At 36.1% G+C, this 27445-nt stretch overlaps 10 protein-coding genes across 10 annotated transcripts; 7 read left to right on the top strand and 3 right to left on the bottom strand.

Annotated features, from left to right (window-relative positions):
* The first annotated feature begins 4696 nt into the window (after nt 1-4696).
* On the top strand, nt 4697-5107 carry LOC141388450 (histone H3). The gene has a single exon (XM_073958363.1). The coding sequence runs from the start codon at nt 4697-4699 to the stop codon at nt 5105-5107; it is 411 nt and encodes a 136-aa protein (XP_073814464.1).
* A 2176-nt stretch (nt 5108-7283) lies between these two features.
* LOC141388502 (histone H1-like) lies at nt 7284-7961 on the top strand. The gene has a single exon (XM_073958416.1). The coding sequence runs from the start codon at nt 7284-7286 to the stop codon at nt 7959-7961; it is 678 nt and encodes a 225-aa protein (XP_073814517.1).
* A 1043-nt stretch (nt 7962-9004) lies between these two features.
* LOC141388428 (histone H2B) lies at nt 9005-9385 on the bottom strand. The gene has a single exon (XM_073958340.1). The coding sequence runs from the start codon at nt 9377-9379 to the stop codon at nt 9005-9007; it is 375 nt and encodes a 124-aa protein (XP_073814441.1). The 5' UTR covers nt 9380-9385.
* Nucleotides 9386-9659: 274 nt separating this feature from the next.
* On the top strand, nt 9660-10034 carry LOC141388427 (histone H2A). The gene has a single exon (XM_073958339.1). It carries the CDS (start codon nt 9660-9662, stop codon nt 10032-10034), a length of 375 nt encoding a protein of 124 aa, XP_073814440.1.
* Nucleotides 10035-12525: 2491 nt separating this feature from the next.
* LOC141388477 (histone H4) lies at nt 12526-12837 on the bottom strand. The gene has a single exon (XM_073958389.1). It carries the CDS (start codon nt 12835-12837, stop codon nt 12526-12528), a length of 312 nt encoding a protein of 103 aa, XP_073814490.1.
* A 321-nt stretch (nt 12838-13158) lies between these two features.
* Nucleotides 13159-13569, top strand: LOC141388422 (histone H3). The gene has a single exon (XM_073958334.1). The coding sequence runs from the start codon at nt 13159-13161 to the stop codon at nt 13567-13569; it is 411 nt and encodes a 136-aa protein (XP_073814435.1).
* A 2127-nt stretch (nt 13570-15696) lies between these two features.
* On the top strand, nt 15697-16423 carry LOC141388500 (histone H1-like). Its single transcript, XM_073958413.1, has one exon. It carries the CDS (start codon nt 15746-15748, stop codon nt 16421-16423), a length of 678 nt encoding a protein of 225 aa, XP_073814514.1. The 5' UTR covers nt 15697-15745.
* Nucleotides 16424-17466: 1043 nt separating this feature from the next.
* LOC141388426 (histone H2B) lies at nt 17467-18336 on the bottom strand. The gene is made up of 2 exons (XM_073958338.1): nt 18301-18336; nt 17467-17847 (listed from the first exon to the last, which is right to left on the bottom strand). The coding sequence occupies exon 2, from the start codon at nt 17839-17841 to the stop codon at nt 17467-17469; it is 375 nt and encodes a 124-aa protein (XP_073814439.1). The 5' UTR covers nt 17842-17847; nt 18301-18336.
* LOC141388425 (histone H2A) lies at nt 18122-18496 on the top strand. Its single transcript, XM_073958337.1, has one exon. It carries the CDS (start codon nt 18122-18124, stop codon nt 18494-18496), a length of 375 nt encoding a protein of 124 aa, XP_073814438.1.
* An 8398-nt stretch (nt 18497-26894) lies between these two features.
* Nucleotides 26895-27417, top strand: LOC141388404 (histone H3). Its single transcript, XM_073958314.1, has one exon. It carries the CDS (start codon nt 26952-26954, stop codon nt 27360-27362), a length of 411 nt encoding a protein of 136 aa, XP_073814415.1. The 5' UTR covers nt 26895-26951; the 3' UTR covers nt 27363-27417.
* Nucleotides 27418-27445: the final 28 nt, after the last annotated feature.

Here is a 27445-nt window from a genome sequence, read left to right as displayed (position 1 = left end):
CCTTTTCTTACTAAGTACCCATTGGTATGAGTGATATGCAGCCCTGCCTTTTTTTATTAGGTGATCCACATGTCTAATAAAGCTCATATCCTCTTCAAATATTACCCCAAGGTATTTAAGTGTTGGCGTATTTCTAATTATGTCGCCGCAAATTGTGACATTTGGTATATATTTTTTGGCATTACCATATAAGTTTATACCCTTCCCTTTGAAAATGATTGTTTGGCATTTGTCTAAGTTTAACATCAAACGCCATCTGTTAAAATAACCTTTTAATATTGAAAGGTATTGGCATATTCTTTCATTGGCTATTCTAGCATTTACATGAGTGGAAGTGACGAGTATGTCGTCTGCGTATATTAGGAGCTGAATACCATCTGGAGGTTGTGGTATATCAGCCAAATATATATTATATAATACTGGCCCCAACACCGACCCTTGGGGAACACCAGCATTCACTTGTTTTGTGTCCGAGTTAGTTTCTTCAAATTCGACGTAAAATTGCCTATTTTGTAAATAATTATTGACCAATTTTGTTAAAAGGGGACTGAACCTATAATCATTTGCCATTTTTTTAATGATACCTTCCCTGGGTACCGTATCAAAAGCCTTTTGAAAATCTAATGCAACTGCAATGGTTGCACTTCTATTGTGAAAACCATTAGCAATTATATTATTTAGTGCTAATAAGGCATGCGTTGTTGAATGCTGTTTCCTGAACCCAAATTGACTATTAATTAAAATATTATTATCCTCAATGTGTTCATTTATTCTATTTAGTATTACTACTTCAAATAGTTTTCCTATGCAGGAAAGTAGTGATATTGGTCTATAACCATTTGGGTCAGTAGGGTCTTTTCCGGGCTTAAGTATAGGTATTACCTTTGCTATTTTCCATTTTTGGGGAAAATAACCTATGTTAAGACAGTGATTAAAAATCACTGCTAAAAATCGCCAAGTTCTGTGATCAGTTTTTCGTAGAATAAAATTTGGGATTTTATCATCACCAGATGTTTTTTTGTTGTTCATAGCCTTTAAAATTTCTCCTATTTCATTAGGCGTTGTAAGTCGTATAGGCAGCCTTGTTGACGGCGTAATGGCCCTACCATCGGCTAAGAAGTCCCTGCCAAAATGAACAAGATACGCATCTGTGTCTCTATAATCAGTGACAATCCTTCTTGCCGTAGTGAGTTGGTTATTTGCAAATGTGTTTGCCATTAGGTTTGTTTTTTCAGTTTCTGTAACTGCTCTGTTACCTCTGTCATTAAGGTGGCTAATTTTTCTTCGTGTTAATTTTCCACTGATTCCCTTAATTTTACGAAACATATCACTTCCGGGAGATATGGCTTCAAATTTCCTTATTAGGTCACTTTCTTCAAAAAGTGATATTTTTTGTTTGATTAGAAGATCCATATTTTTTATTATTGCCCTAAGAGTATTTGCCTCTTGAGGGTCAATGATTCTGTGGAGTCTTCTTCTAGCCGTCTTTTTTTGAGCAATCAGATGCAAGATATCTGGGGGAAGTTTTGCTTGTGTGTGACCTGTTGTCACGAAGGTTTTCATGGCAGAGTTCATTGCCGCATTAATGGAAGTTGTCATTCCATTTACGGCATTGTCAATTTCAGAAATATCAACATTTCTGTTTATTGGTAGGATATACCTTTGTAGCTCATCGGCTAAGGTGTTATTAAGGGTGTTTATTCGCAGACTTTTGAAGTCAAACATTTTTTTAGGCTGTTGCCTTTCTAATTCGGTGGAGACTTCCATTGAAATTGCCCTGTGGTCAGACTCATAATCTAAGGTTTTTGGTCTTTCCAAGCTCCGCATGCCAGGTGTTGACATAAAAATGTCAATAAAACTTTGTGACGTGGGAGTACAGCGTGTAGGTCCATTTGTTGGCCTAATAGCAATGGAAGGTTGATTATCTAGCCACCGTTTTAATGAAATGCCCTTGGAATTAATATTATTATCTCCCCAATCAGAATGCCTTGCATTTAAATCTGCCCCGATTATGGCTTCATTTGCAGCAATTAAATTGCTGATATTATTTAAATCAGCCGAGTTTAAGGTGGAACTTGGTCTTAGGTACAGGGCCATCACAATGATGTTCCCACCCCTATGATTCCTAATTTTTACTGCGATGCCCTCCATATCAACGAAGTTTATCGCTAGTCTTTCACTTTTAATAGTGTTTTTAATACAGATGGCTGTTCCGCCTTTAGGACTATTAAGTCTATCCTGCCTAAAAACGTTATATGAATCTAATTGAAGATTATGTTTTGAAGAAAGCCCGTGTTCTGCCAATAACAGTATGTCCGGGTTATGTTTTTTGACAAATAAGTTAAGATAGTGTCTTCTGTGCCTTGATACTATCGAATTTGTATTAATGAATATTATCTTTAGGTTATCCATTATAATTTAAGACTGGTAAAAAGCTGAAAAAGTGCACTTGTTTTTTCAGCGTCAGTTTTAAGAGACCTATATGTTTCAACGTGTGAACCAATTTTAGTTAGGCAGGTAAATAAGTCTTTACCGAAGAGCCTTTTGCAGTCTGCATCAAAGATTTGGAAGTCATCATTTGTGCTATTATTGGAAGGGGGTGTTTTAAGTGGGTTCCCTGTACCCAAACTAGTTATGTTTGAAAATGAGTAATTTTTTGTGACTCTGGGAGTCACTACAGAATTAATGGTAGGCTGAGAAGAAGGTGCTTTTTTCCCTTTCATTGTTTTGTTTTCATTTAATTTTTGCAATAGCCTTAGCCTTATTGGGCACTGCTTGAAACTAGCTACATGGCCTGTTACATTGCAATTGGCGCAGTAAACAGGTTTACCAATAGTCTTCGTAACCACCCCCGTTGAAGAGTCAACAGAAATATTTTCTTCTGTATTGAGGTCTTTAGGTGGTAGTGGACATTCTCCTGGCTCGTGTCTTACAGGGCATTTGACACATCTATACGGCATTTTGCAGTTCGTAGAGATGTGTCCAAACCGCTGACATCTACGACACTGTATAAGCCCTCCTTTCTTATGTTTTTTTATGGTTACCTTCGCATTCAGAAATTCTGGGAAGTTTTTAAATACAGACAAGTCTGAAGCACTGGCAGATTGAAGTAGCCATCGGTTACGTCTTAATTTAATGACGTCAATAATTCCGAGGTTTGGATATTTTTCGGCTATGAACTCTTTTATGTCTTCTCTAGACCAACTTTCATGTATGCCTGTGAGAACTAGTGTTCTCGGTTTTAGATTTTTCGGAGTGTACGTAAAGTACGGTATAAGCGAATTCTCTAAAAATTCTTTCGCTGTATTAAAATCGTCATATTTTTTTAATTTTAATTCAGTTACGTCTTTTTTACGTATATCTATTGTAAAATCATTATGATTTAAGGCTTTTATCAGATTTAATGTTAGATCTTTAACACTAATATTAGTCCTATCCAATTTAATAGTGGGTGGGCTGGCCTTACCTGTGTTTTCCACGGTTTTATCATTTTCCAGTATTGGTGTTGTTACTGTAGTGGCCTTTTTGTTTTGTTTTTTGCGGCTGACTTGAGTCCAGTCTCCGGTATCCATTTCGGCTTCATTTTCAGCTTGCTGCATGCTTGTGGTAGATGTTGTTTGTTGTGTTTGAAGTATGTTTGCCGCCGTTGGTGATGGTGTAACACTCGGCTTGGTTACATTCTTCTTCTTCCCAGGCAGTATGGGCTTCTTGCCTGCCTGCTCCGGATTCTGGCTTGTATCCGGCTTTTGTACTGGCGGTGTACAAGAAGTTCCCATCCAATTTGCCATCATATTGTTTGACGGCGTTGATAAATTATTTTTGTCGGCGGCCAATTGTGCCTCCAGGTTTGCAATTACCCTTTTGTAACTGTTTTCCTTGGTGTAGAAGTCGGATAACTGCCTTGCGGTATCGGTTAGCTGCTTGGCAGTATCTTCTTGTGACTTCATTACGGAATTTAGCTTATCCATTAAGGAACGATTAGTTTCCTCCAAGGTTTTAATTGTATTTTGTAGCATTGAGATTGTAGCTTCCATTTTCATATAATCATAAATTGAGTCATCATCACTATGATGCCTCCTCTTGCTCTTACTGCGTTTTTCTTTTTTTGGCTTTGTAGAGCAGTCGCCTTGCGATTTGCTATCACTTGTGGGGTTGCTTTTTTCCACACTTTGATAAGCCTCTGCTGCAATGTCTGCTGAGTTCTCAGACATTCGGTCTTCTTCTTCTTCGGTATTCATGTCGACGGCAGTATCCAGAGCCGCCGACAGCAAAATTTACTGCGTCAATGCGGACCTTTAATTTCCAGTGGCACAGCAAAGTTTGAAAACAAAATTTTTATTTTATCTCTTTTAATTAATTAATTAAACTTTTATTTTTCTTTTCTATTTCACTTCACTTTGTTCCACTTAGATGTTTACACGTTCAATGTTTTTTCGAAGGCTGGCGGCTTCTATTTATACAAAAATTGGCCTGTTTGACTAACCAAGAGTCTTAATGGAATACACATGTATTTGTGTATGTGTTAGTACACATTTTGGGCGCGCACAGCTGTCTTTACTGGTTTACCCACCCCTAATCATAGCCGCCTCTTCGAAATTTTCTATAAATACCGCTATATGGATGGATGGCACAGTTATTACAGTGTTAACAGTGTTTGTGTGCATACCTAAGTGAAGTGAAAAAACTAAAGTGAAAAATGGCTCGTACTAAGCAAACTGCCCGTAAATCAACTGGTGGAAAGGCTCCTCGTAAGCAATTGGCCACTAAAGCTGCTCGTAAGAGTGCCCCAGCCACCGGCGGCGTCAAGAAGCCTCATCGTTTCCGTCCTGGTACTGTTGCCTTGCGTGAAATCCGTCGTTACCAGAAGAGTACTGAATTGTTGATCCGCAAATTGCCCTTCCAACGTTTGGTTCGTGAAATTGCTCAAGATTTCAAAACTGATTTGCGTTTCCAGAGCTCTGCTGTTATGGCCTTGCAAGAAGCCAGTGAAGCATACTTGGTTGGTCTTTTCGAAGATACTAACTTGTGCGCCATCCATGCTAAGCGTGTCACCATCATGCCTAAAGATATTCAATTGGCCAGACGTATCCGTGGAGAACGTGCTTAAATTCTTGACGTTTTAAAAACATATTTTTTACAACAAAACAATCGGTCCTTTTCAGGACCACAAAATATTTATAAAAAAGAGATTATTTTTTCATCAAACTATTTATCATTTTTAACATTTTAAATAAATAAATATTTTTCTTTGTGTTTATTTCATTTTTGAGGCTGATTTTAGGAATATTTTAAAATTTTCTTGTATGAGTCATATTTGACGGCGTCAGTAAAAATTTCCCATTAGAAGACACATTTTATTCTTCTTCTTGAAAAAAATATAATATTACAATTTTCCCTTTCAAAGACACATTTCTGCTTCTTAAAAAAGTATTGAAATTTGCTTCTATAGGAAATTTTTGACGGCGTCAGTAAAATTATTCAATTAAATATTTTGTTCTTCTTCTTGACACAAAAAACAAAAATTATGTTATAATTTTTCCCTAAAAAGACATTTTATTCTTCTTCTTGAACAAACTTATTGAAATTTCCTTCTATATGTCATTTTTGACGGCGTCAGTAAAATTTTCCCATTGAAATGCACATTTGTGTTCTTCTTCTTCTTCCTTTTCTATGTGTATTTTTGATGGCGTCAGTAATATTTTCCTATTAAAGTATACATTTATTCTTCTTCTTTCTTTTCTATTGGTCTTTTTGACGCCGTCCGTCCATATTAATTTCTTCTTTAAAGACAATGTTTTTTCTTCTTCTTATTTTCTTCATAACAAATATTTGTTCTATTGAACTTGTTTTTGTGTGTATACTAATGTCCACAAGGCATATGTTCACTAAATTTGGCGCGAAATGTTCTCTGCAATAATGCTCTCATTATTTCTCACTCAATATGGTTGAAATTTTTTGGCGGCAAATGCTCTCTGTTTTGTTTTATTTTTCTTTTCAGATAATGATGAATGAAATATGCAATTTTTTTCTTTTCAGCAATATATATTTTTTAATTTAGTAAAATTTTAGGATAATTTTGTAAAATTATAATTTTTTTGAAAATATTAATCAAAAATTTTATCACATAGAGATGGCGAATATTTCTTGGCCATTTGAAAGGCGTAATACTGCATTTTAGAAAAAAAATTTCTTTTAAGAAAATTGTTTAAATCTTGTATTATTTTTACAAAATTGTCATAGAAAAGGGATTTATTTATTTTATTATATACATTTTTGCAAAAAATATCCAAATTTTTAACGAAATCTTGAAAAAAGTACGTGCGAAAAACTTCAGTAATTCTATATGGTTTTTTCCTTGATATGTACTAGCAAAGGAAGAATTATTTTTGGAGAATATTTTTTGTAAAAATTGATGAAATTTTTACTAAATTTTAACGAAAATGCCCTCATATTTTATTAAAAAGTAATTTTTGAGCGATTTTCATATAATTTAGCAAAAATATTTCAATTTTCAAAAATATTACCTTTGACAGTGAATGTTTGTCCATAGGTGGTATACGGTAATGGGAAGATTTTTTTAACTTTTCCAAAGAAATAACTACTTTTTATGAATAATGTTATAATTTGGTGTAAATATACAGATTCTGAAATGTTTTTTAAGAAATTTTTATAAAACTTAATTAGATTTGAGCTTTTAAATTTCTTTGAAGAAAAACTTTTCTTCATTGAAAATATGCCAACAAGAGGATTTCTGCCGTCTTGGACCACATAAAGATTTTGAATTTTTTTCACAGTGAAAATGTGAAATTTGTTAATATTTTAATTTTATCCTAAAGTAAACATATCAGGCTTTATTCTCAAACAGAATTTGGAAAAATATTTTTGAAAAAATTCATAATTTTTTCAAATTTAGTTACAAATTTGTGATTACATTTTTACAATCTGTGAAGTTAAACGCTTATAACTTTTAAACGGATAAAGGAAATTACACCAAATTTTCGTTAAAATATGGCCTGATATCTATACAAGAAATGTGTAAAATATCTTTTATAAAAATATTCAAAGATTCTTCAGAAAAATTAAATTTCTACGAAAACTTTTGTAAAAAATTAAACACGCTTCCACACAATATTTCGAAAAATATAGCTATTGACTACTATGCACTTCTCATCTTTTCAATGTACCTACCATTTTTAAAAATTGCCAATAACAATTTAATAGTACACATAAATTTGTGAGTGTATTTGTGTTACAGTGAAATATAAACATAAAAGTGAATAATCATGTCTGACGCCGCCGTTGTTGAAGCCACCGCCTCCCCAGTTGCCGCTGTTGAGAAAAAGGCACCAAAGAAGGCCGCAGCCAAAGCAAAGAAACCATCAGCTGCCCCTACTCATCCACCAACCCAACAAATGGTTGACGCCGCCATCAAAACATTGAAGGAACGTGGTGGTTCATCATTGCCCGCCATCAAGAAATATTTGGCCAGCACCTACAAGGTTGATGCCCAAAAATTGGCTCCTTTCATCAAGAAATATTTGAAGAGCGCTGTTGCCAGTGGAAAATTGATCCAAACTAAAGGTAAGGGTGCTTCTGGTTCATTCAAATTGTCCGCCTCGGCTTCCAAGGAACCCAAAGCAAAGACTGCTGAAAAGAAGAAGAAGGCCCCAGCTGCTGAGAAGAAGAAGAAGGCTGCCCCTAAAAAGGCCGCCGGTGAAAAGAAAACCGCTGCCAAGAAGCCATCTGCCGCCAAAAAGACCGCTGAGAAGAAGAAGGCTGACAAAACAAAGGCTAAGGCTGCCAAGAAAACCGGTACAGTTAAGGCTAAACCAGCAAAAACCGCCGCTAAAGCATCTGCCACCAAACCAAAGGCACCCAAGGCAAAAACAGCAGCTGCTAAACCCAAAAAAGCCGCCGCACCAAAGAAGCCAGCTGCCAAGAAAGCCGCCGCCAAGAAGTAATTTTTCCCAGAAAGATTACTTGTTGACAACATTTTTCGATATTCGAAAGCATAATATCTAACAGCCCTTTTCAGGGCTACAAATTAAATTCAAAAAGAGAAAATCTTTACTTCAAACTATTTATTATTACTACTATTTATTGTTTTATTACCTAAATAAATAAGAAAAATACACACGTGTCTGATTTTAGGAAAAATATTACCCTCACTAATTACTTTTCCTATTAGGTAATTAACATTGAGCCTGTTTTATTATGGGCATTCCACAAAATAACACCACAAACGGATTAAAATTTTAGTCCGGGTCATAAAATAAATGTGACTAATTTTTGTTTGTCTAATTATGGTCATTTTCATCTAATTTCATATTTTAGGAATTTTCCATTTAATATTCAAAAATGATAATTTTTTCTCTTTGCAAAAATTGTTTGCTGGGTAAAAGGAGATTATTTTAATCAGGAATGTTTTTCTATTCTAATGAAGTTATGTTGCAACTCTATTTTATTTCTCTTTCTATTTTCCCCTAATTCTATTTTTTCCATTGAAAGAAGTCCCGTTAATTTTTGCGCCACCACCAAAAATTTCCCCTTAAAAATGTTCGCGCTTCATATTTGGCATTGGCGTAGTGAAGTGTTACAGGCAAAATGCTTATACATGCTTGTTGTTCGTTTATACATTTTCGATATTGGTGGTGACTGCCGACGGCAATACAAAGTAACATCGCACAAGCACACACACACATACCCATACAGTGGATGGCGTGTTGTTGTACACACATAGAGTAGCCAAGCAAGCAAAAAAGCAATATGAACCACGGCAAAACAAGAATTGACGGCGTCATTTAGTAAATACATGGGAAAATATTATTTTTGCTAGAATTTGAGGAATTTTAAAATTATTTTGGTAAGTTTCTTTATTAAAAAATGTAAATAATGGAAAATAAGTGTTTCGACAAAAATTTGATCTCTTTTAAAATGTTTTTTGTGGCCCTGAAAAGGGCCTTTTATGGTAGAATTTCGACGAATTGATGAAAAATCAAGGCATTTACTTGGAGCTGGTGTATTTAGTAACAGCCTTGGTACCTTCAGAGACAGCGTGCTTAGCCAATTCACCGGGCAACAACAGACGGACAGCAGTTTGGATTTCCCGACTGGTGATGGTAGAGCGCTTGTTGTAGTGGGCCAAACGAGAGGCTTCGGCGGCAATACGTTCGAAGATGTCATTCACGAAACTGTTCATGATGCTCATGGCCTTTGACGAAATACCAGTATCAGGATGGACTTGCTTCAACACTTTGTAAATGTAGATAGCGTAACTCTCCTTACGCTTGGTACGTCTCTTCGATTTATCGCCCTTGGTGATGTTCTTTTGGGCTTTGCCGGCCTTCTTTGCTGCTTTACCACTGGTTTTTGGAGGCATTTTTCACTTTTAATTTTTTTAATCACACAAACACTTTTAACACTGTTCACAAATGATAAAAACCCAGTACCCAAACAGAATATTTCAAGCATTATGTGCTCAAATGTTTCAGGTAGTCGCAGTTGCTGTGTGGAATAGTGGCCAAACAACCCCAGTTTTCGATGTGTGTGTATTAAATGAGCGAGAGAAAAGTATAAATACTAGGGGTTCAAGTGAGTAACGGCATCATTCTGTGTTTTTTCAGTGCTAAGTGAAGTGTTCAAAAAAATATTAAGTGAAAATGTCTGGTCGTGGTAAAGGTGGCAAAGTTAAGGGAAAGGCAAAGTCCCGTTCAAATCGTGCTGGTCTTCAATTCCCCGTCGGTCGTATTCATCGTTTGTTGCGCAAAGGCAACTATGCTGAACGTGTTGGTGCCGGTGCTCCAGTATATTTAGCCGCCGTCATGGAATATTTGGCTGCTGAAGTTTTGGAATTGGCTGGTAATGCTGCCCGTGACAACAAGAAGACTCGTATCATTCCCCGTCACTTGCAATTGGCCATCCGCAACGACGAAGAATTGAACAAATTGCTGTCCGGCGTCACTATTGCTCAAGGTGGTGTATTGCCAAACATCCAAGCTGTTCTCTTGCCCAAGAAGACCGAAAAGAAAGCCTAAATTATCTCGAAAGGTATTATGGAAAAAATACAGACCATCGTATAAGAAGAAGAAAAATCCATACAAAATTCAACCAATCCGTCCTTTTCAGGACGACAAAATATATTTAAAAAGAGAAAAAATCTATTCAAACTATTAATTTTCATTATTTACATTTTATAGGAAAAGAATAAAAATGACCAAAATTTTAATATTTACATTTTATAGGGAAAAAATAAAAATTCCCAAAAAATGATATTTTTCTTAATCGGCGACAACCCTTGATTATTTTGCAAATGACATTTTTTCTTTCATATTTCCTTAGAAAATATGTTCGTTTGTTGTAACTGTTTTTCATTTCTACCCCCCTCAGCAGAATTGTGTTTGTTTTATGTCGCTTTAGTTTTTCACAGAAATAGCGAGACAGATAGAGAGACAGAGAAAGAGAGAGAGCGAAAAAGAGATCATTCGTCTCATCGATGATGTTCGCGCCAATATTCCTTAATCGATGTTCCCGCCAATGTTCGTTCATCGTAAGTTGACGATGTCTGTTATGAATGTGTGTGTGTGGTGTTGTGTGTTTGTTAGTTAGAATAACCAAATGCCTTTACTTACGTTGACGATGATGATGGCCGTTGTTAATGTTGTTGTTGTGGTTGTTAGAGTAGTAAATTATTGGGAAAAAGACTTCTGCCGCCGCGAATTTTGAGGAGAAAAAAGTAACTGTATTTGGAAAGGAAAAAATGCAGAAATGTGCGATTTTGGTGATGTTGTCAGAGCATAGAGTTAGTAATAGAGTGATGACAACATGAAGTGCGCACGGAAAAATTTTTATTTTCAAAGGGAAAAAAGTAGAGTTGTGGAAATAAATTGAGGATCATTGTTAGAAAATAACCAAAATACATAAAATAGAAGAAAAATATGTGATTTTTGTGGACATTTAAGAAAGAAATAAATTATTTTTAGTGAAAAATAAGAAGAAGAAGAAGAAGAAGAAGAAGAAGAAGAAAATTTTCAATGATTTCAACATAAAGTAAAAGAATTTATGTGATTTTTGGGACGTTTGAGAGAAAAAATAAAATATTTTTAGTGAAACATAGGAAGAAGAAGAAGAACTTTTTTAATAATTTCAACATAAAGTAAAAGAAATTTAGAAAATTATGTGATTTTTTTTGGTAATTTAAGGAAATGTGATTTAGTGAAACAAGAAGAAGAAGAAAATTTTCAATAATTTCAACATTAAGTGAGAGAAATTTAGAAAATTATGTGATTTTTTGGACATTTAAGAAAAAAATATTTTTTTAGGGAAACATAAGGAGAAGAAGAAGAAAATTCTCAATAATTTCAACATAAAGTGAGAGAAATTTAGAAAATTATGTGATTTTTTGGAGGATTATGTGATTTTTGAATAAATAAGTAAAAGATAAAATTTTTCTATGCGAGTTCATGAAATGTAAGAAGAAGAAGAAGAATTTTTCAATAATTTCAACATAAAGTGGGAGAAATTTAGAAAATTATGTGATTTTTTGGAGGATTAAGTAAAAGATAAAATATTTTTATATGAAATCATGAAACATAAGAAGAAGAATTTTTTCATGAGCAAATTTTTGAAAAAAGAGATGCTATAAAAATTTTTTAAATATAATTTTAAGAAAAATCGCAGTAAATATTAACAAAATTCAAACTAATTTAATGAAAATTTTTTTAAAAAAGGTAATTTTCATTTTAATTTAAAAAATTTAATAACAATTTTTAATAATTTCATCACAAAATAACAAAAATTTTTACTTGAAGGAAAAAATAAGTACATAACATCGCAGTCAAAAAGATATTGTTGGCTTGGCATAGCATTGATGTGCGTTAGTTATATGAACAAACACACGCACACACCGACCGACGCTAGCGTATACACACATCGTCGTATTATCAAGCAAGCAAGCAGCTACCCTAACAACGAGAGTTGCCGGTAGAACATGTATTAGTGGAAATAAAGGAACATTTTTGTGTATTACGAAAAAGGAATGATCAGAGTTGCCGACGGTAAACATTTTTGAAGGCAAAAAAAAGAAGAAGAAGAAGAAAAAATGTTAAGAAAAAAGGTAATGATCAGAGTTGCCGACGGCTAACATTTTTGAAGGAAAAAAATGGAAAATTATTTGACGATGGAAACAAATTTATGAAAATAAAATTAAATGAGCAGAGTTGCCGAAGGCATTTATTTTTGAAGACAAAAGGGAATATTATTTGAAAAAAAAAAATATGAAATGTGGAAAATGAAAGAAAAAATAAAATGCACTGAAAAAAGTAATATGAAAGAAAATATTTTATGGTTAGTTTTATTTTTCATATATTAAGGTAAGTAGTTTTATTTTTGATATATTTTATTAATTTTTTTATGTTTTTGTAATTTTCAACAAGAAAATATCTCTTTTTAAATATTTTTTGTGGTCCTGAAAAGGACCGATTGTTTTGTTGTAAAAGAAAAATTCTCCAAATAGCGTCAAGAAAATATTTAACCGCCGAAACCGTACAAAGTACGACCTTGTCTCTTCAAAGCATAGACGACATCCATAGCAGTGACGGTTTTACGCTTAGCATGTTCGGTGTATGTAACGGCGTCACGAATAACGTTTTCCAAAAACACCTTCAGAACACCACGGGTTTCTTCGTAGATGAGGCCAGAGATACGCTTTACACCACCACGGCGAGCCAAACGTCTAATAGCTGGCTTGGTAATACCTTGGATATTATCACGTAACACTTTACGGTGACGTTTAGCGCCACCTTTTCCCAAGCCTTTGCCACCTTTACCACGACCAGTCATTTTTCACTTTTTTAAAAATCACTTAACACTTCACGAAAGCACAAGAACGAATGTTTTTTCGAAGGCTGGCGGCTTCTATTTATACAAAAATTGGCCTGTTTGACTAACCAAGAGTCTTAATGGAATACACATGTATTTGTGTATGTGTTAGTACACATTTTGGGCGCGCACAGCTGTCTTTACTGGTTTACCCACCCCTAATCATAGCCGCCTCTTCGAAATTTTCTATAAATACCGCTATATGGATGGATGGCACAGTTATTACAGTGTTAACAGTGTTTGTGTGCATACCTAAGTGAAGTGAAAAAACTAAAGTGAAAAATGGCTCGTACTAAGCAAACTGCCCGTAAATCAACTGGTGGAAAGGCTCCTCGTAAGCAATTGGCCACTAAAGCTGCTCGTAAGAGTGCCCCAGCCACCGGCGGCGTCAAGAAGCCTCATCGTTTCCGTCCTGGTACTGTTGCCTTGCGTGAAATCCGTCGTTACCAGAAGAGTACTGAATTGTTGATCCGCAAATTGCCCTTCCAACGTTTGGTTCGTGAAATTGCTCAAGATTTCAAAACTGATTTGCGTTTCCAGAGCTCTGCTGTTATGGCCTTGCAAGAAGCCAGTGAAGCATACTTGGTTGGTCTTTTCGAAGATACTAACTTGTGCGCCATCCATGCTAAGCGTGTCACCATCATGCCTAAAGATATTCAATTGGCCAGACGTATCCGTGGAGAACGTGCTTAAATTCTTGACGTTTTAAAAACATATTTTTTACAACAAAACAATCGGTCCTTTTCAGGACCACAAAATATTTATAAAAAAGAGATTATTTTTTCATCAAACTATTTATCATTTTTAACATTTTAAATAAATAAATATTTTTCTTTGTGTTTATTTCATTTTTGAGGCTGATTTTAGGAATATTTTAAAATTTTCTTGTATGAGTCATATTTGACGGCGTCAGTAAAAATTTCCCATTAGAAGACACATTTTATTCTTCTTCTTGAAAAAAATATAATATTACAATTTTCCCTTTCAAAGACACATTTCTGCTTCTTAAAAAAGTATTGAAATTTGCTTCTATAGGAAATTTTTGACGGCGTCAGTAAAATTATTCAATTAAATATTTTGTTCTTCTTCTTGACACAAAAAACAAAAATTATGTTATAATTTTTCCCTAAAAAGACATTTTATTCTTCTTCTTGAACAAACTTATTGAAATTTCCTTCTATATGTCATTTTTGACGGCGTCAGTAAAATTTTCCCATTGAAATGCACATTTGTGTTCTTCTTCTTCTTCCTTTTCTATGTGTATTTTTGATGGCGTCAGTAATATTTTCCTATTAAAGTATACATTTATTCTTCTTCTTTCTTTTCTATTGGTCTTTTTGACGCCGTCCGTCCATATTAATTTCTTCTTTAAAGACAATGTTTTTTCTTCTTCTTATTTTCTTCATAACAAATATTTGTTCTATTGAACTTGTTTTTGTGTGTATACTAATGTCCACAAGGCATATGTTCACTAAATTTGGCGCGAAATGTTCTCTGCAATAATGCTCTCATTATTTCTCACTCAATATGGTTGAAATTTTTTGGCGGCAAATGCTCTCTGTTTTGTTTTATTTTTCTTTTCAGATAATGATGAATGAAATATGCAATTTTTTTCTTTTCAGCAATATATATTTTTTAATTTAGTAAAATTTTAGGATAATTTTGTAAAATTATAATTTTTTTGAAAATATTAATCAAAAATTTTATCACATAGAGATGGCGAATATTTCTTGGCCATTTGAAAGGCGTAATACTGCATTTTAGAAAAAAAATTTCTTTTAAGAAAATTGTTTAAATCTTGTATTATTTTTACAAAATTGTCATAGAAAAGGGATTTATTTATTTTATTATATACATTTTTGCAAAAAATATCCAAATTTTTAACGAAATCTTGAAAAAAGTACGTGCGAAAAACTTCAGTAATTCTATATGGTTTTTTCCTTGATATGTACTAGCAAAGGAAGAATTATTTTTGGAGAATATTTTTTGTAAAAATTGATGAAATTTTTACTAAATTTTAACGAAAATGCCCTCATATTTTATTAAAAAGTAATTTTTGAGCGATTTTCATATAATTTAGCAAAAATATTTCAATTTTCAAAAATATTACCTTTGACAGTGAATGTTTGTCCATAGGTGGTATACGGTAATGGGAAGATTTTTTTAACTTTTCCAAAGAAATAACTACTTTTTATGAATAATGTTATAATTTGGTGTAAATATACAGATTCTGAAATGTTTTTTAAGAAATTTTTATAAAACTTAATTAGATTTGAGCTTTTAAATTTCTTTGAAGAAAAACTTTTCTTCATTGAAAATATGCCAACAAGAGGATTTCTGCCGTCTTGGACCACATAAAGATTTTGAATTTTTTTCACAGTGAAAATGTGAAATTTGTTAATATTTTAATTTTATCCTAAAGTAAACATATCAGGCTTTATTCTCAAACAGAATTTGGAAAAATATTTTTGAAAAAATTCATAATTTTTTCAAATTTAGTTACAAATTTGTGATTACATTTTTACAATCTGTGAAGTTAAACGCTTATAACTTTTAAACGGATAAAGGAAATTACACCAAATTTTCGTTAAAATATGGCCTGATATCTATACAAGAAATGTGTAAAATATCTTTTATAAAAATATTCAAAGATTCTTCAGAAAAATTAAATTTCTACGAAAACTTTTGTAAAAAATTAAACACGCTTCCACACAATATTTCGAAAAATATAGCTATTGACTACTATGCACTTCTCATCTTTTCAATGTACCTACCATTTTTAAAAATTGCCAATAACAATTTAATAGTACACATAAATTTGTGAGTGTATTTGTGTTACAGTGAAATATAAACATAAAAGTGAATAATCATGTCTGACGCCGCCGTTGTTGAAGCCACCGCCTCCCCAGTTGCCGCTGTTGAGAAAAAGGCACCAAAGAAGGCCGCAGCCAAAGCAAAGAAACCATCAGCTGCCCCTACTCATCCACCAACCCAACAAATGGTTGACGCCGCCATCAAAACATTGAAGGAACGTGGTGGTTCATCATTGCCCGCCATCAAGAAATATTTGGCCAGCACCTACAAGGTTGATGCCCAAAAATTGGCTCCTTTCATCAAGAAATATTTGAAGAGCGCTGTTGCCAGTGGAAAATTGATCCAAACTAAAGGTAAGGGTGCTTCTGGTTCATTCAAATTGTCCGCCTCGGCTTCCAAGGAACCCAAAGCAAAGACTGCTGAAAAGAAGAAGAAGGCCCCAGCTGCTGAGAAGAAGAAGAAGGCTGCCCCTAAAAAGGCCGCCGGTGAAAAGAAAACCGCTGCCAAGAAGCCATCTGCCGCCAAAAAGACCGCTGAGAAGAAGAAGGCTGACAAAACAAAGGCTAAGGCTGCCAAGAAAACCGGTACAGTTAAGGCTAAACCAGCAAAAACCGCCGCTAAAGCATCTGCCACCAAACCAAAGGCACCCAAGGCAAAAACAGCAGCTGCTAAACCCAAAAAAGCCGCCGCACCAAAGAAGCCAGCTGCCAAGAAAGCCGCCGCCAAGAAGTAATTTTTCCCAGAAAGATTACTTGTTGACAACATTTTTCGATATTCGAAAGCATAATATCTAACAGCCCTTTTCAGGGCTACAAATTAAATTCAAAAAGAGAAAATCTTTACTTCAAACTATTTATTATTACTACTATTTATTGTTTTATTACCTAAATAAATAAGAAAAATACACACGTGTCTGATTTTAGGAAAAATATTACCCTCACTAATTACTTTTCCTATTAGGTAATTAACATTGAGCCTGTTTTATTATGGGCATTCCACAAAATAACACCACAAACGGATTAAAATTTTAGTCCGGGTCATAAAATAAATGTGACTAATTTTTGTTTGTCTAATTATGGTCATTTTCATCTAATTTCATATTTTAGGAATTTTCCATTTAATATTCAAAAATGATAATTTTTTCTCTTTGCAAAAATTGTTTGCTGGGTAAAAGGAGATTATTTTAATCAGGAATGTTTTTCTATTCTAATGAAGTTATGTTGCAACTCTATTTTATTTCTCTTTCTATTTTCCCCTAATTCTATTTTTTCCATTGAAAGAAGTCCCGTTAATTTTTGCGCCACCACCAAAAATTTCCCCTTAAAAATGTTCGCGCTTCATATTTGGCATTGGCGTAGTGAAGTGTTACAGGCAAAATGCTTATACATGCTTGTTGTTCGTTTATACATTTTCGATATTGGTGGTGACTGCCGACGGCAATACAAAGTAACATCGCACAAGCACACACACACATACCCATACAGTGGATGGCGTGTTGTTGTACACACATAGAGTAGCCAAGCAAGCAAAAAAGCAATATGAACCACGGCAAAACAAGAATTGACGGCGTCATTTAGTAAATACATGGGAAAATATTATTTTTGCTAGAATTTGAGGAATTTTAAAATTATTTTGGTAAGTTTCTTTATTAAAAAATGTAAATAATGGAAAATAAGTGTTTCGACAAAAATTTGATCTCTTTTAAAATGTTTTTTGTGGCCCTGAAAAGGGCCTTTTATGGTAGAATTTCGACGAATTGATGAAAAATCAAGGCATTTACTTGGAGCTGGTGTATTTAGTAACAGCCTTGGTACCTTCAGAGACAGCGTGCTTAGCCAATTCACCGGGCAACAATAGACGGACAGCAGTTTGGATTTCCCGACTGGTGATGGTAGAGCGCTTGTTGTAGTGGGCCAAACGAGAGGCTTCGGCGGCAATACGTTCGAAGATGTCATTCACGAAACTGTTCATGATGCTCATGGCCTTTGACGAAATACCAGTATCAGGATGGACTTGCTTCAACACTTTGTAAATGTAGATAGCGTAACTCTCCTTACGCTTGGTACGTCTCTTCGATTTATCGCCCTTGGTGATGTTCTTTTGGGCTTTGCCGGCCTTCTTTGCTGCTTTACCACTGGTTTTTGGAGGCATTTTTCACTTTTAATTTTTTTAATCACACAAACACTTTTAACACTGTTCACAAATGATAAAAACCCAGTACCCAAACAGAATATTTCAAGCATTATGTGCTCAAATGTTTCAGGTAGTCGCAGTTGCTGTGTGGAATAGTGGCCAAACAACCCCAGTTTTCGATGTGTGTGTATTAAATGAGCGAGAGAAAAGTATAAATACTAGGGGTTCAAGTGAGTAACGGCATCATTCTGTGTTTTTTCAGTGCTAAGTGAAGTGTTCAAAAAAATATTAAGTGAAAATGTCTGGTCGTGGTAAAGGTGGCAAAGTTAAGGGAAAGGCAAAGTCCCGTTCAAATCGTGCTGGTCTTCAATTCCCCGTCGGTCGTATTCATCGTTTGTTGCGCAAAGGCAACTATGCTGAACGTGTTGGTGCCGGTGCTCCAGTATATTTAGCCGCCGTCATGGAATATTTGGCTGCTGAAGTTTTGGAATTGGCTGGTAATGCTGCCCGTGACAACAAGAAGACTCGTATCATTCCCCGTCACTTGCAATTGGCCATCCGCAACGACGAAGAATTGAACAAATTGCTGTCCGGCGTCACTATTGCTCAAGGTGGTGTATTGCCAAACATCCAAGCTGTTCTCTTGCCCAAGAAGACCGAAAAGAAAGCCTAAATTATCTCGAAAGGTATTATGGAAAAAATACAGACCATCGTATAAGAAGAAGAAAAATCCATACAAAATTCAACCAATCCGTCCTTTTCAGGACGACAAAATATATTTAAAAAGAGAAAAAATCTATTCAAACTATTAATTTTCATTATTTACATTTTATAGGAAAAGAATAAAAATGACCAAAATTTTAATATTTACATTTTATAGGGAAAAAATAAAAATTCCCAAAAAATGATATTTTTCTTAATCGGCGACAACCCTTGATTATTTTGCAAATGACATTTTTTCTTTCATATTTCCTTAGAAAATATGTTCGTTTGTTGTAACTGTTTTTCATTTCTACCCCCCTCAGCAGAATTGTGTTTGTTTTATGTCGCTTTAGTTTTTCACAGAAATAGCGAGACAGATAGAGAGACAGAGAAAGAGAGAGAGCGAAAAAGAGATCATTCGTCTCATCGATGATGTTCGCGCCAATATTCCTTAATCGATGTTCCCGCCAATGTTCGTTCATCGTAAGTTGACGATGTCTGTTATGAATGTGTGTGTGTGGTGTTGTGTGTTTGTTAGTTAGAATAACCAAATGCCTTTACTTACGTTGACGATGATGATGGCCGTTGTTAATGTTGTTGTTGTGGTTGTTAGAGTAGTAAATTATTGGGAAAAAGACTTCTGCCGCCGCGAATTTTGAGGAGAAAAAAGTAACTGTATTTGGAAAGGAAAAAATGCAGAAATGTGCGATTTTGGTGATGTTGTCAGAGCATAGAGTTAGTAATAGAGTGATGACAACATGAAGTGCGCACGGAAAAATTTTTATTTTCAAAGGGAAAAAAGTAGAGTTGTGGAAATAAATTGAGGATCATTGTTAGAAAATAACCAAAATACATAAAATAGAAGAAAAATATGTGATTTTTGTGGACATTTAAGAAAGAAATAAATTATTTTTAGTGAAAAATAAGAAGAAGAAGAAGAAGAAGAAGAAGAAGAAGAAAATTTTCAATGATTTCAACATAAAGTAAAAGAATTTATGTGATTTTTGGGACGTTTGAGAGAAAAAATAAAATATTTTTAGTGAAACATAGGAAGAAGAAGAAGAACTTTTTTAATAATTTCAACATAAAGTAAAAGAAATTTAGAAAATTATGTGATTTTTTTTGGTAATTTAAGGAAATGTGATTTAGTGAAACAAGAAGAAGAAGAAAATTTTCAATAATTTCAACATTAAGTGAGAGAAATTTAGAAAATTATGTGATTTTTTGGACATTTAAGAAAAAAATATTTTTTTAGGGAAACATAAGGAGAAGAAGAAGAAAATTCTCAATAATTTCAACATAAAGTGAGAGAAATTTAGAAAATTATGTGATTTTTTGGAGGATTATGTGATTTTTGAATAAATAAGTAAAAGATAAAATTTTTCTATGCGAGTTCATGAAATGTAAGAAGAAGAAGAAGAATTTTTCAATAATTTCAACATAAAGTGGGAGAAATTTAGAAAATTATGTGATTTTTTGGAGGATTAAGTAAAAGATAAAATATTTTTATATGAAATCATGAAACATAAGAAGAAGAATTTTTTCATGAGCAAATTTTTGAAAAAAGAGATGCTATAAAAATTTTTTAAATATAATTTTAAGAAAAATCGCAGTAAATATTAACAAAATTCAAACTAATTTAATGAAAATTTTTTTAAAAAAGGTAATTTTCATTTTAATTTAAAAAATTTAATAACAATTTTTAATAATTTCATCACAAAATAACAAAAATTTTTACTTGAAGGAAAAAATAAGTACATAACATCGCAGTCAAAAAGATATTGTTGGCTTGGCATAGCATTGATGTGCGTTAGTTATATGAACAAACACACGCACACACCGACCGACGCTAGCGTATACACACATCGTCGTATTATCAAGCAAGCAAGCAGCTACCCTAACAACGAGAGTTGCCGGTAGAACATGTATTAGTGGAAATAAAGGAACATTTTTGTGTATTACGAAAAAGGAATGATCAGAGTTGCCGACGGTAAACATTTTTGAAGGCAAAAAAAAGAAGAAGAAGAAGAAAAAATGTTAAGAAAAAAGGTAATGATCAGAGTTGCCGACGGCTAACATTTTTGAAGGAAAAAAAATGGAAAATTATTTGACGATGGAAACAAATTTATGAAAATAAAATTAAATGAGCAGAGTTGCCGAAGGCATTTATTTTTGAAGACAAAAGGGAATATTATTTGAAAAAAAAAAATATGAAATGTGGAAAATGAAAGAAAAAATAAAATGCACTGAAAAAAGTAATATGAAAGAAAATATTTTATGGTTAGTTTTATTTTTCATATATTAAGGTAAGTAGTTTTATTTTTGATATATTTTATTAATTTTTTTATGTTTTTGTAATTTTCAACAAGAAAATATCTCTTTTTAAATATTTTTTGTGGTCCTGAAAAGGACCGATTGTTTTGTTGTAAAAGAAAAATTCTCCAAATAGCGTCAAGAAAATATTTAACCGCCGAAACCGTACAAAGTACGACCTTGTCTCTTCAAAGCATAGACGACATCCATAGCAGTGACGGTTTTACGCTTAGCATGTTCGGTGTATGTAACGGCGTCACGAATAACGTTTTCCAAAAACACCTTCAGAACACCACGGGTTTCTTCGTAGATGAGGCCAGAGATACGCTTTACACCACCACGGCGAGCCAAACGTCTAATAGCTGGCTTGGTAATACCAATTCAATTTCAATTTTGCCAAAGGCCATATTTATTTGGATAGAAATCTTACATGCTAACAGAATGGCTTACTTACTGTACTATTTTAAAGAAATCCCGTAGCTACTTCGCTACCTACTCCATATATACATATTAGCTGTGGTCATGCCACTAGCAGCAATTTAACAAATTATAATAAAAATAAAATTCAATTTATGCCCCAAAAAAAAATCCAAGAAAAAAGGGCCATATTAACATTTACAAGTACTTAAAAACTAAAAACTAAAACTAAGTCTTAAACTAGGAACTACAACTACTATTTACAATATATTTACATGAAAAATTATTGTGCGTTATTATACACAATGCTATTTACATTTAAGGAATTATATCTTCTATGGTAGAAAAGAAGTTCACCATCCACAAACAACAATCCCTCATTAAGTAAGCACAGCAATGCACCTGGAGGCAGGTGACGGCACTCATTTAATCCGTTGATATCTAGGTGACAATTTAAGGCGTTTTCAACAACCCCGTTGTCAGTCATATTACATTTTTGCAGAAATTCAAGGGCCCCCGACACAAGGACCCTGTCAATTCTGTCACCCTCTGCTCTGTCATATATGGCCCTATTAGAGTGACGTCTAATAGTACCATTATCGCCGTAAATAATTCCCCTCATGCCGAGACATGAGGCAAGTACTCTCCGCTCCCATTTCCTAAGCCTCTCCATCTGGTGTGACGATATGTCAAACCAGACAGGAAAGGCATAGGAAATGATGGGTCTAATAATTTGCCTATATATTAGGAGTTTAACATCAGAGGATAGTCCACCCCTCATTTTCAGCAGCCCCTGGTAGCTGAAGAACACTTTTTTCGCTCTGGCCAGGATATAGTCGATGTGCCTGTTGAAGTCAAACCTCTTGTGAAATACGACCCCCAGGTATTTCATCCTGTCCTTTATTTCCACAATATTGAGCCCAATTTGTACAACAGGGCGGTATGTTCTATAACTGGGAAGTACGTGTTGAGTTTTCCCAGTGAACATAACAGCCGTACATTTTTCGCCATTAAGCTTGAGGCCCCAACAGGTGAAATACCGATCGAGGACTGCAAGGTAGTCGTTTATTTTGGCTTCGGCATGGCGGGCCAGTTGGCCCGTCATAGCCACCAACACATCGTCAGCATATGACAGCACAAGGCCTTCCGGAGGAGGCTGTGGCATGTCGCTGACGTATATGTTGTATAACATGGGTCCTAGTAAAGAGCCCTGGGGTACCCCAGCCAAGATGGATCTACGACTTGAGAGTCGTTCTCCAACTTTGACTTTAAAGGATCTCCCAGTGAGAAAACTCTTTACCAGTCTGCACGTTTGGTGATCGAGACCAAAGCGCACCATCTTGGCCAACAACCCATCATGCCAGACAGTGTCGAAGGCTTTGGAGAAGTCAAGACTGAGAGCAATAGTGCCTTGTCTCTTGTTCAGCCCATCAACAACGTAGGACGAAAACGCAGTAAGGGCATGGGCAGTCGATAGGCCTGCCCTGAACCCAAACTGGTTGTCCTTTAGTACACGTTTGTCCTCTACGAGTTTCTTTAATCTTTCCAGAATAAAGTGCTCGTAGAGTTTACCGAAAGCCGATAGCAGGGATATCGGCCTGTAGCTACCACATTGCTCTGGTGGTGAACCCCTTTTGTAGATGGGAACCAGCATGGCTTCTTTCCATGCTTTGGGAAAGTACCCAAGGTTTAGGCAGTGATTAAATAAAACCGTCAGAAAACCAAAAATTACCTCGCCTGCCTTCTTTAAGGCAGCATCGGGTATTTTATCTAGACCACACGATTTTCGTGCTGGTCTGCGAGCTAAAGCCTCGCCCACATTCCTGGGACGTATGAAGCCGCCCTCGTTCCAGCGAGTGGCATCGTCAATTACAGATCCATCTGCAGAGAACGTGCCGGAGAATTCCACCATTGGGGACCGGTCATCGGTCCCCTCAACAGCCCGACTAACTGAGCTGCGGAAGGAACCGAACTCCCCTGGGATCCGATCGATCGGACCACCAGAGAAGCCGCTGGCCGACCCACCAATGGGCCGAAACACTCCCTGCACATGGTCTGCTATGGTTTCTGCCTTAAGACCATCATCGGTGATAATGGCTCCATCACCGTTAACAAGCTGGTCAATGGGATCTTTGACTGCCAAGCCAGCTGCCCTTTTGACTTTGCCAAAAGTCTTCCCATCTACACGTATACTCCCAAGATACGTTTTGAGTCTATCCCTTTCGAATATTCGAATGGAGTCCTCAATGATGTGATCCAGATTTCGGATATCAGCTCTAAGAGCTGGATATCTGTCTGGATCACCAGATCTACGAAGCGTGCGGCATAGCCTGCGACGCTCGCGGATGAAACAGCGAATTCTCATAGGGAGATCCCCCAGAACCTGGTCCCTAACTCTTTGTTTCGGCACCGATTGCTCAATAGCGTGACGAAAAACTTCTCCTAAATTGTCTGCACAAGTGTCTATTTCCTCGACAGTGACATTCCTATCTGAGGGCAATAGACACTCATCCAGACCACGTCTCAGTTCCCTCCTGAAACGTCCCACTTTTGTACGATTAAAGTTCAGATAACTCTGAACTTCTTGTCTTGTAATATTTCCTACATCAATTTGAATCTGGATCGCCCTATGATCCGATTCAAAGTCAAAAGCCATTGACATATTTCCACCACCAACCAGTGGGAGTCCTGGCGTACGAAGAAATATGTCTAAGTATGAGCCGGACGCATCATTAGGCCTAGATGGTATGTCCGACCCTATGACTGAAAAGTCTGGACAGTCAAATAATAGCCTGTCCAATACTCTCCCACTTGTATTCCTCGTGGTTCCGCCCCACGAGTCATGTTTTGCGTTTAGGTCTGCACCGACTAGTACTTCCCCACCATTATAAAGATTCATGACTTCTGTCATGTCTTGAGCCAAAAGATTATCCTGCGGACGAAGGTACAAAGAGACGAAAGCTATAGAGGAGCCATCGTCTCTCCATACCCTCGCCGCACAGGATTCAATGATACCAGTAGAGATAGGTATACGTTCACAACGTATACCTTCTTTAATAGCAACGGCTGTACCGCCAGCGCGTTGCCCATTTCGATATTGAAGGAAGATTTTGTATCCCTCTAAATTAAAATTGTGAGAAGGGTTGAGCCTGTGCTCAGCAATTAGGATTATATCCGGCCTTCTCTCTTCGATAAGAATTTTAAGAAAGTGTCTTTTTGAAATAGACACTAACGAGTTTACATTAATAAAGATTACTTTATAGCCCAACATTACCAGCTATAAAGAGCAACCAGGCAGACATTGCGGCGTCTATGCCCGATTGATTTCTTATCTGCTCAAAGATAGGACCAAATTGCCTAGCCTTTTCACATTTTTGGTTGAAATCAGAACCAAAGTACTGAATAATACTAGAAGTATTATCAGCATTTACATTTGGGGACTGATTTAAGCTAGGGCGAGGGGCGCCACTAGCTGGGTATGAAGGAGGTTGTGGGTATGTATGTCCACCAGAGGTTGCAGCATATGACATGCTAGATCGAATATTAGAAAGTCGCGATGAACGCGCTTCAGCCTTGGCCTTTGTTTGGGCCTTCTGCTGGGTCTTGCGAGACAAAATTGCCATGCGGAGTGGGCAATCACGTGCGCAGGCAGGGTGGCCGACCTTCTCGCAGTTGATGCAAGAAGGTGGCTTAGCTACTTTTTTCACAGTCTCACCTGAAAGCGGATCGTCATATTCGATATACGTTTCCTGCCCTTTAGGCGGAACTGCACAATTGTCAGACTCGTGACTTTCAAGACACCTGACACAACGGGAAGGCATTTGGCAGTTTGGCGCTATGTGGCCAAACCGCTGGCAGTTGAAACATTGAATAATGGGACGCTTATGATCCTTACGGATCGTAATATTGGCGTTCCCAATCTTTTTTAGGGCGTACAGACCCAAGATATCAGAGCCTTTAGTTACTCTGAGAGTCCAAAGTCGGTATGAAATGTTGTCTAAAGCAACAACTTTAATATTTAACCCCGATTTCCTCTCCAAGAAATCGATGACTTCCTCTCTAGGATAGTCATCGGAGAGTTTTTCTATGACGAGCATATGAGGCCTCAAATGTTTGGGAGTGTGGGTATGAAATCTATACCCACGCTCAGTTAAAATCTGCCTGACTGTATTATAGACGTTAAGACCTTTTGGCTTAACGTTTACTATAGACTTACCAACAAGGGTTGTTGTAAACTCACCTTCTTTTAAGTGCTGGTTCAATATACCGCTTATCTGATGGGAACCCACCTCATATACGGTGATTGCTGGCATGGATTTGCCGTTTGCGTTGTGGTTAGCTTGCACTATTGGGGTGGAAGCAGAATTTTTTGCTGACTTTTCAGCCTTCTTGGGGGTTGGGTGACGGTTGTCCTCAGCATTTGTCTCCATCAGGGGTGGTGGTTGACTAGTATTCTCGTTGGTCTCCATCGTAGCAGTTGGTTGACCCTTGGTTTCTTTAGATACATCCTTTAATACATAGCGTACTTTTGGGTTAGCACCTTTCTTCTTCGTTTTCTTGACTTCAGTCCACAGCTGTTCGACTTCAGCCTCTTCCTCATACGCCATACCGGGGGATTCGGCGACCCCGGCAGCCAAAACAGAATTATTGCTGGTCGTGGGGGCATTTACATTGGTTAAAATGCCATGATTTTTCAAAGCCTCTTTGACTGCAGCCAGCTCTGCTATCAGGCTTTCTCGTTCTTTTTCTAAACGAGCAATAGTTGACGTTTGTTGACGAATAATGGCTTCCAGTTTAGGGCTCTGGTTGTCAGTATTGTCCATATTACAGTGGCAGCGTTTGTGTTTGCCTTCACTGGCGACCGAATAGCCGCCATCACTAGCTGCATCATCAAATGTAGCCATATTGGTCGATGTAGGTAAACCAGCCAATATTTCGGTAGTTGATTTACCATTTTTTGCTTTTTTGGCGCCGGCAAGTTGTTTATGATCCGGCACCGGAGTGTCACATTTTTCATTATTATCTGCCATTGTAGTTTTAGCAGAAAAAACACTTTTCACTTTTCCATCGCCGTCAAAATTCATTAGCAGCGACTCCGGAGTGTCGACGGGGTTGAATTTTCCCGCCAGGGGGGTTGATTAGCTGTTTGAAACAACCACCTCTCGATACAGTGTTCTTGTACATTAACAGCCAAAAATAGAGGTTGACTGCCTTCTATGCGGTTCTCACACTTTACACGTAACCACAAGAAATTTTTTAGTTTTTACGCTTTTTGCGTCAGAGATAAAATTTTGTTTTGAATCAAACTTGAGATAAATTTTGTTCAACACTTGGTGAATACAGCACTTGGTAATATTTTTTACCACGACCAGTCTTTTTCACTTTTTTAAAAATCACTTAACACTTCACGAAAGCACAAGAACGAATGTTTTTTCGAAGGCTGGCGGCTTCTATTTATACAAAAATTGGCCTGTTTGACTAACCAAGAGTCTTAATGGAATACACATGTATTTGTGTATGTGTGAGTACACATTTTGTGCGCGCACAGCTGTCTTTACTGGTTTACACACCCCTATTCATAGCCGCCTCTTCGAAATTTTCTATAAATACCGCTATATGGATAGCAGGCACAGTTATTACAGTGTTAACAGTGTTTGTGTGCATACCTAAGTGAAGTGAAAAAATTAAAGTGAAAAATGGCTCGTACTAAGCAAACTGCCCGTAAATCAACTGGTGGAAAGGCTCCTCGTAAGCAATTGGCCACTAAAGCCGCTCGTAAGAGCGCACCAGCCACCGGCGGCGTCAAGAAGCCTCATCGTTTCCGTCCTGGTACTGTTGCCTTGCGTGAAATCCGTCGTTACCAGAAGAGTACTGAATTGTTGATCCGCAAATTGCCCTTCCAACGTTTGGTTCGTGAAATTGCTCAAGATTTCAAAACTGATTTGCGTTTCCAGAGCTCTGCTGTTATGGCCTTGCAAGAAGCCAGTGAAGCATACTTGGTCGGTCTTTTTGAAGATACTAACTTGTGCGCCATCCACGCTAAACGTGTCACCATCATGCCTAAAGACATCCAATTGGCCAGACGTATCCGTGGAGAACGTGCTTAAATTCTTGACGTTTTAAAAACTATTTTTTTTACAACAAAACAATCGGTCCTTTTCAGGACCACAAAAAATTTATAAAAAAGAGA

Source organism: Musca autumnalis, unplaced genomic scaffold, assembly GCF_047663935.1.
Source record: "Musca autumnalis isolate F117 unplaced genomic scaffold, ASM4766393v1 scaffold_93, whole genome shotgun sequence".
NCBI lineage: Eukaryota > Metazoa > Arthropoda > Insecta > Diptera > Muscidae > Musca > Musca autumnalis.
Note: the sequence above shows the minus strand (reverse complement) of the source record. Positions and strands in the feature narration are given on the sequence as shown.

Coding starts and splice junctions, on each gene's coding strand:
- LOC141388450 (XM_073958363.1), top strand. CDS start 4,697: ATGGCTCGTACTAAGCAAACTGCCCGTAAATCAACTGGTGGAAAGGCT.
- LOC141388502 (XM_073958416.1), top strand. CDS start 7,284: ATGTCTGACGCCGCCGTTGTTGAAGCCACCGCCTCCCCAGTTGCCGCT.
- LOC141388428 (XM_073958340.1), bottom strand. CDS start 9,379: ATGCCTCCAAAAACCAGTGGTAAAGCAGCAAAGAAGGCCGGCAAAGCC.
- LOC141388427 (XM_073958339.1), top strand. CDS start 9,660: ATGTCTGGTCGTGGTAAAGGTGGCAAAGTTAAGGGAAAGGCAAAGTCC.
- LOC141388477 (XM_073958389.1), bottom strand. CDS start 12,837: ATGACTGGTCGTGGTAAAGGTGGCAAAGGCTTGGGAAAAGGTGGCGCT.
- LOC141388422 (XM_073958334.1), top strand. CDS start 13,159: ATGGCTCGTACTAAGCAAACTGCCCGTAAATCAACTGGTGGAAAGGCT.
- LOC141388500 (XM_073958413.1), top strand. CDS start 15,746: ATGTCTGACGCCGCCGTTGTTGAAGCCACCGCCTCCCCAGTTGCCGCT.
- LOC141388426 (XM_073958338.1), bottom strand. CDS start 17,841: ATGCCTCCAAAAACCAGTGGTAAAGCAGCAAAGAAGGCCGGCAAAGCC.
- LOC141388425 (XM_073958337.1), top strand. CDS start 18,122: ATGTCTGGTCGTGGTAAAGGTGGCAAAGTTAAGGGAAAGGCAAAGTCC.
- LOC141388404 (XM_073958314.1), top strand. CDS start 26,952: ATGGCTCGTACTAAGCAAACTGCCCGTAAATCAACTGGTGGAAAGGCT.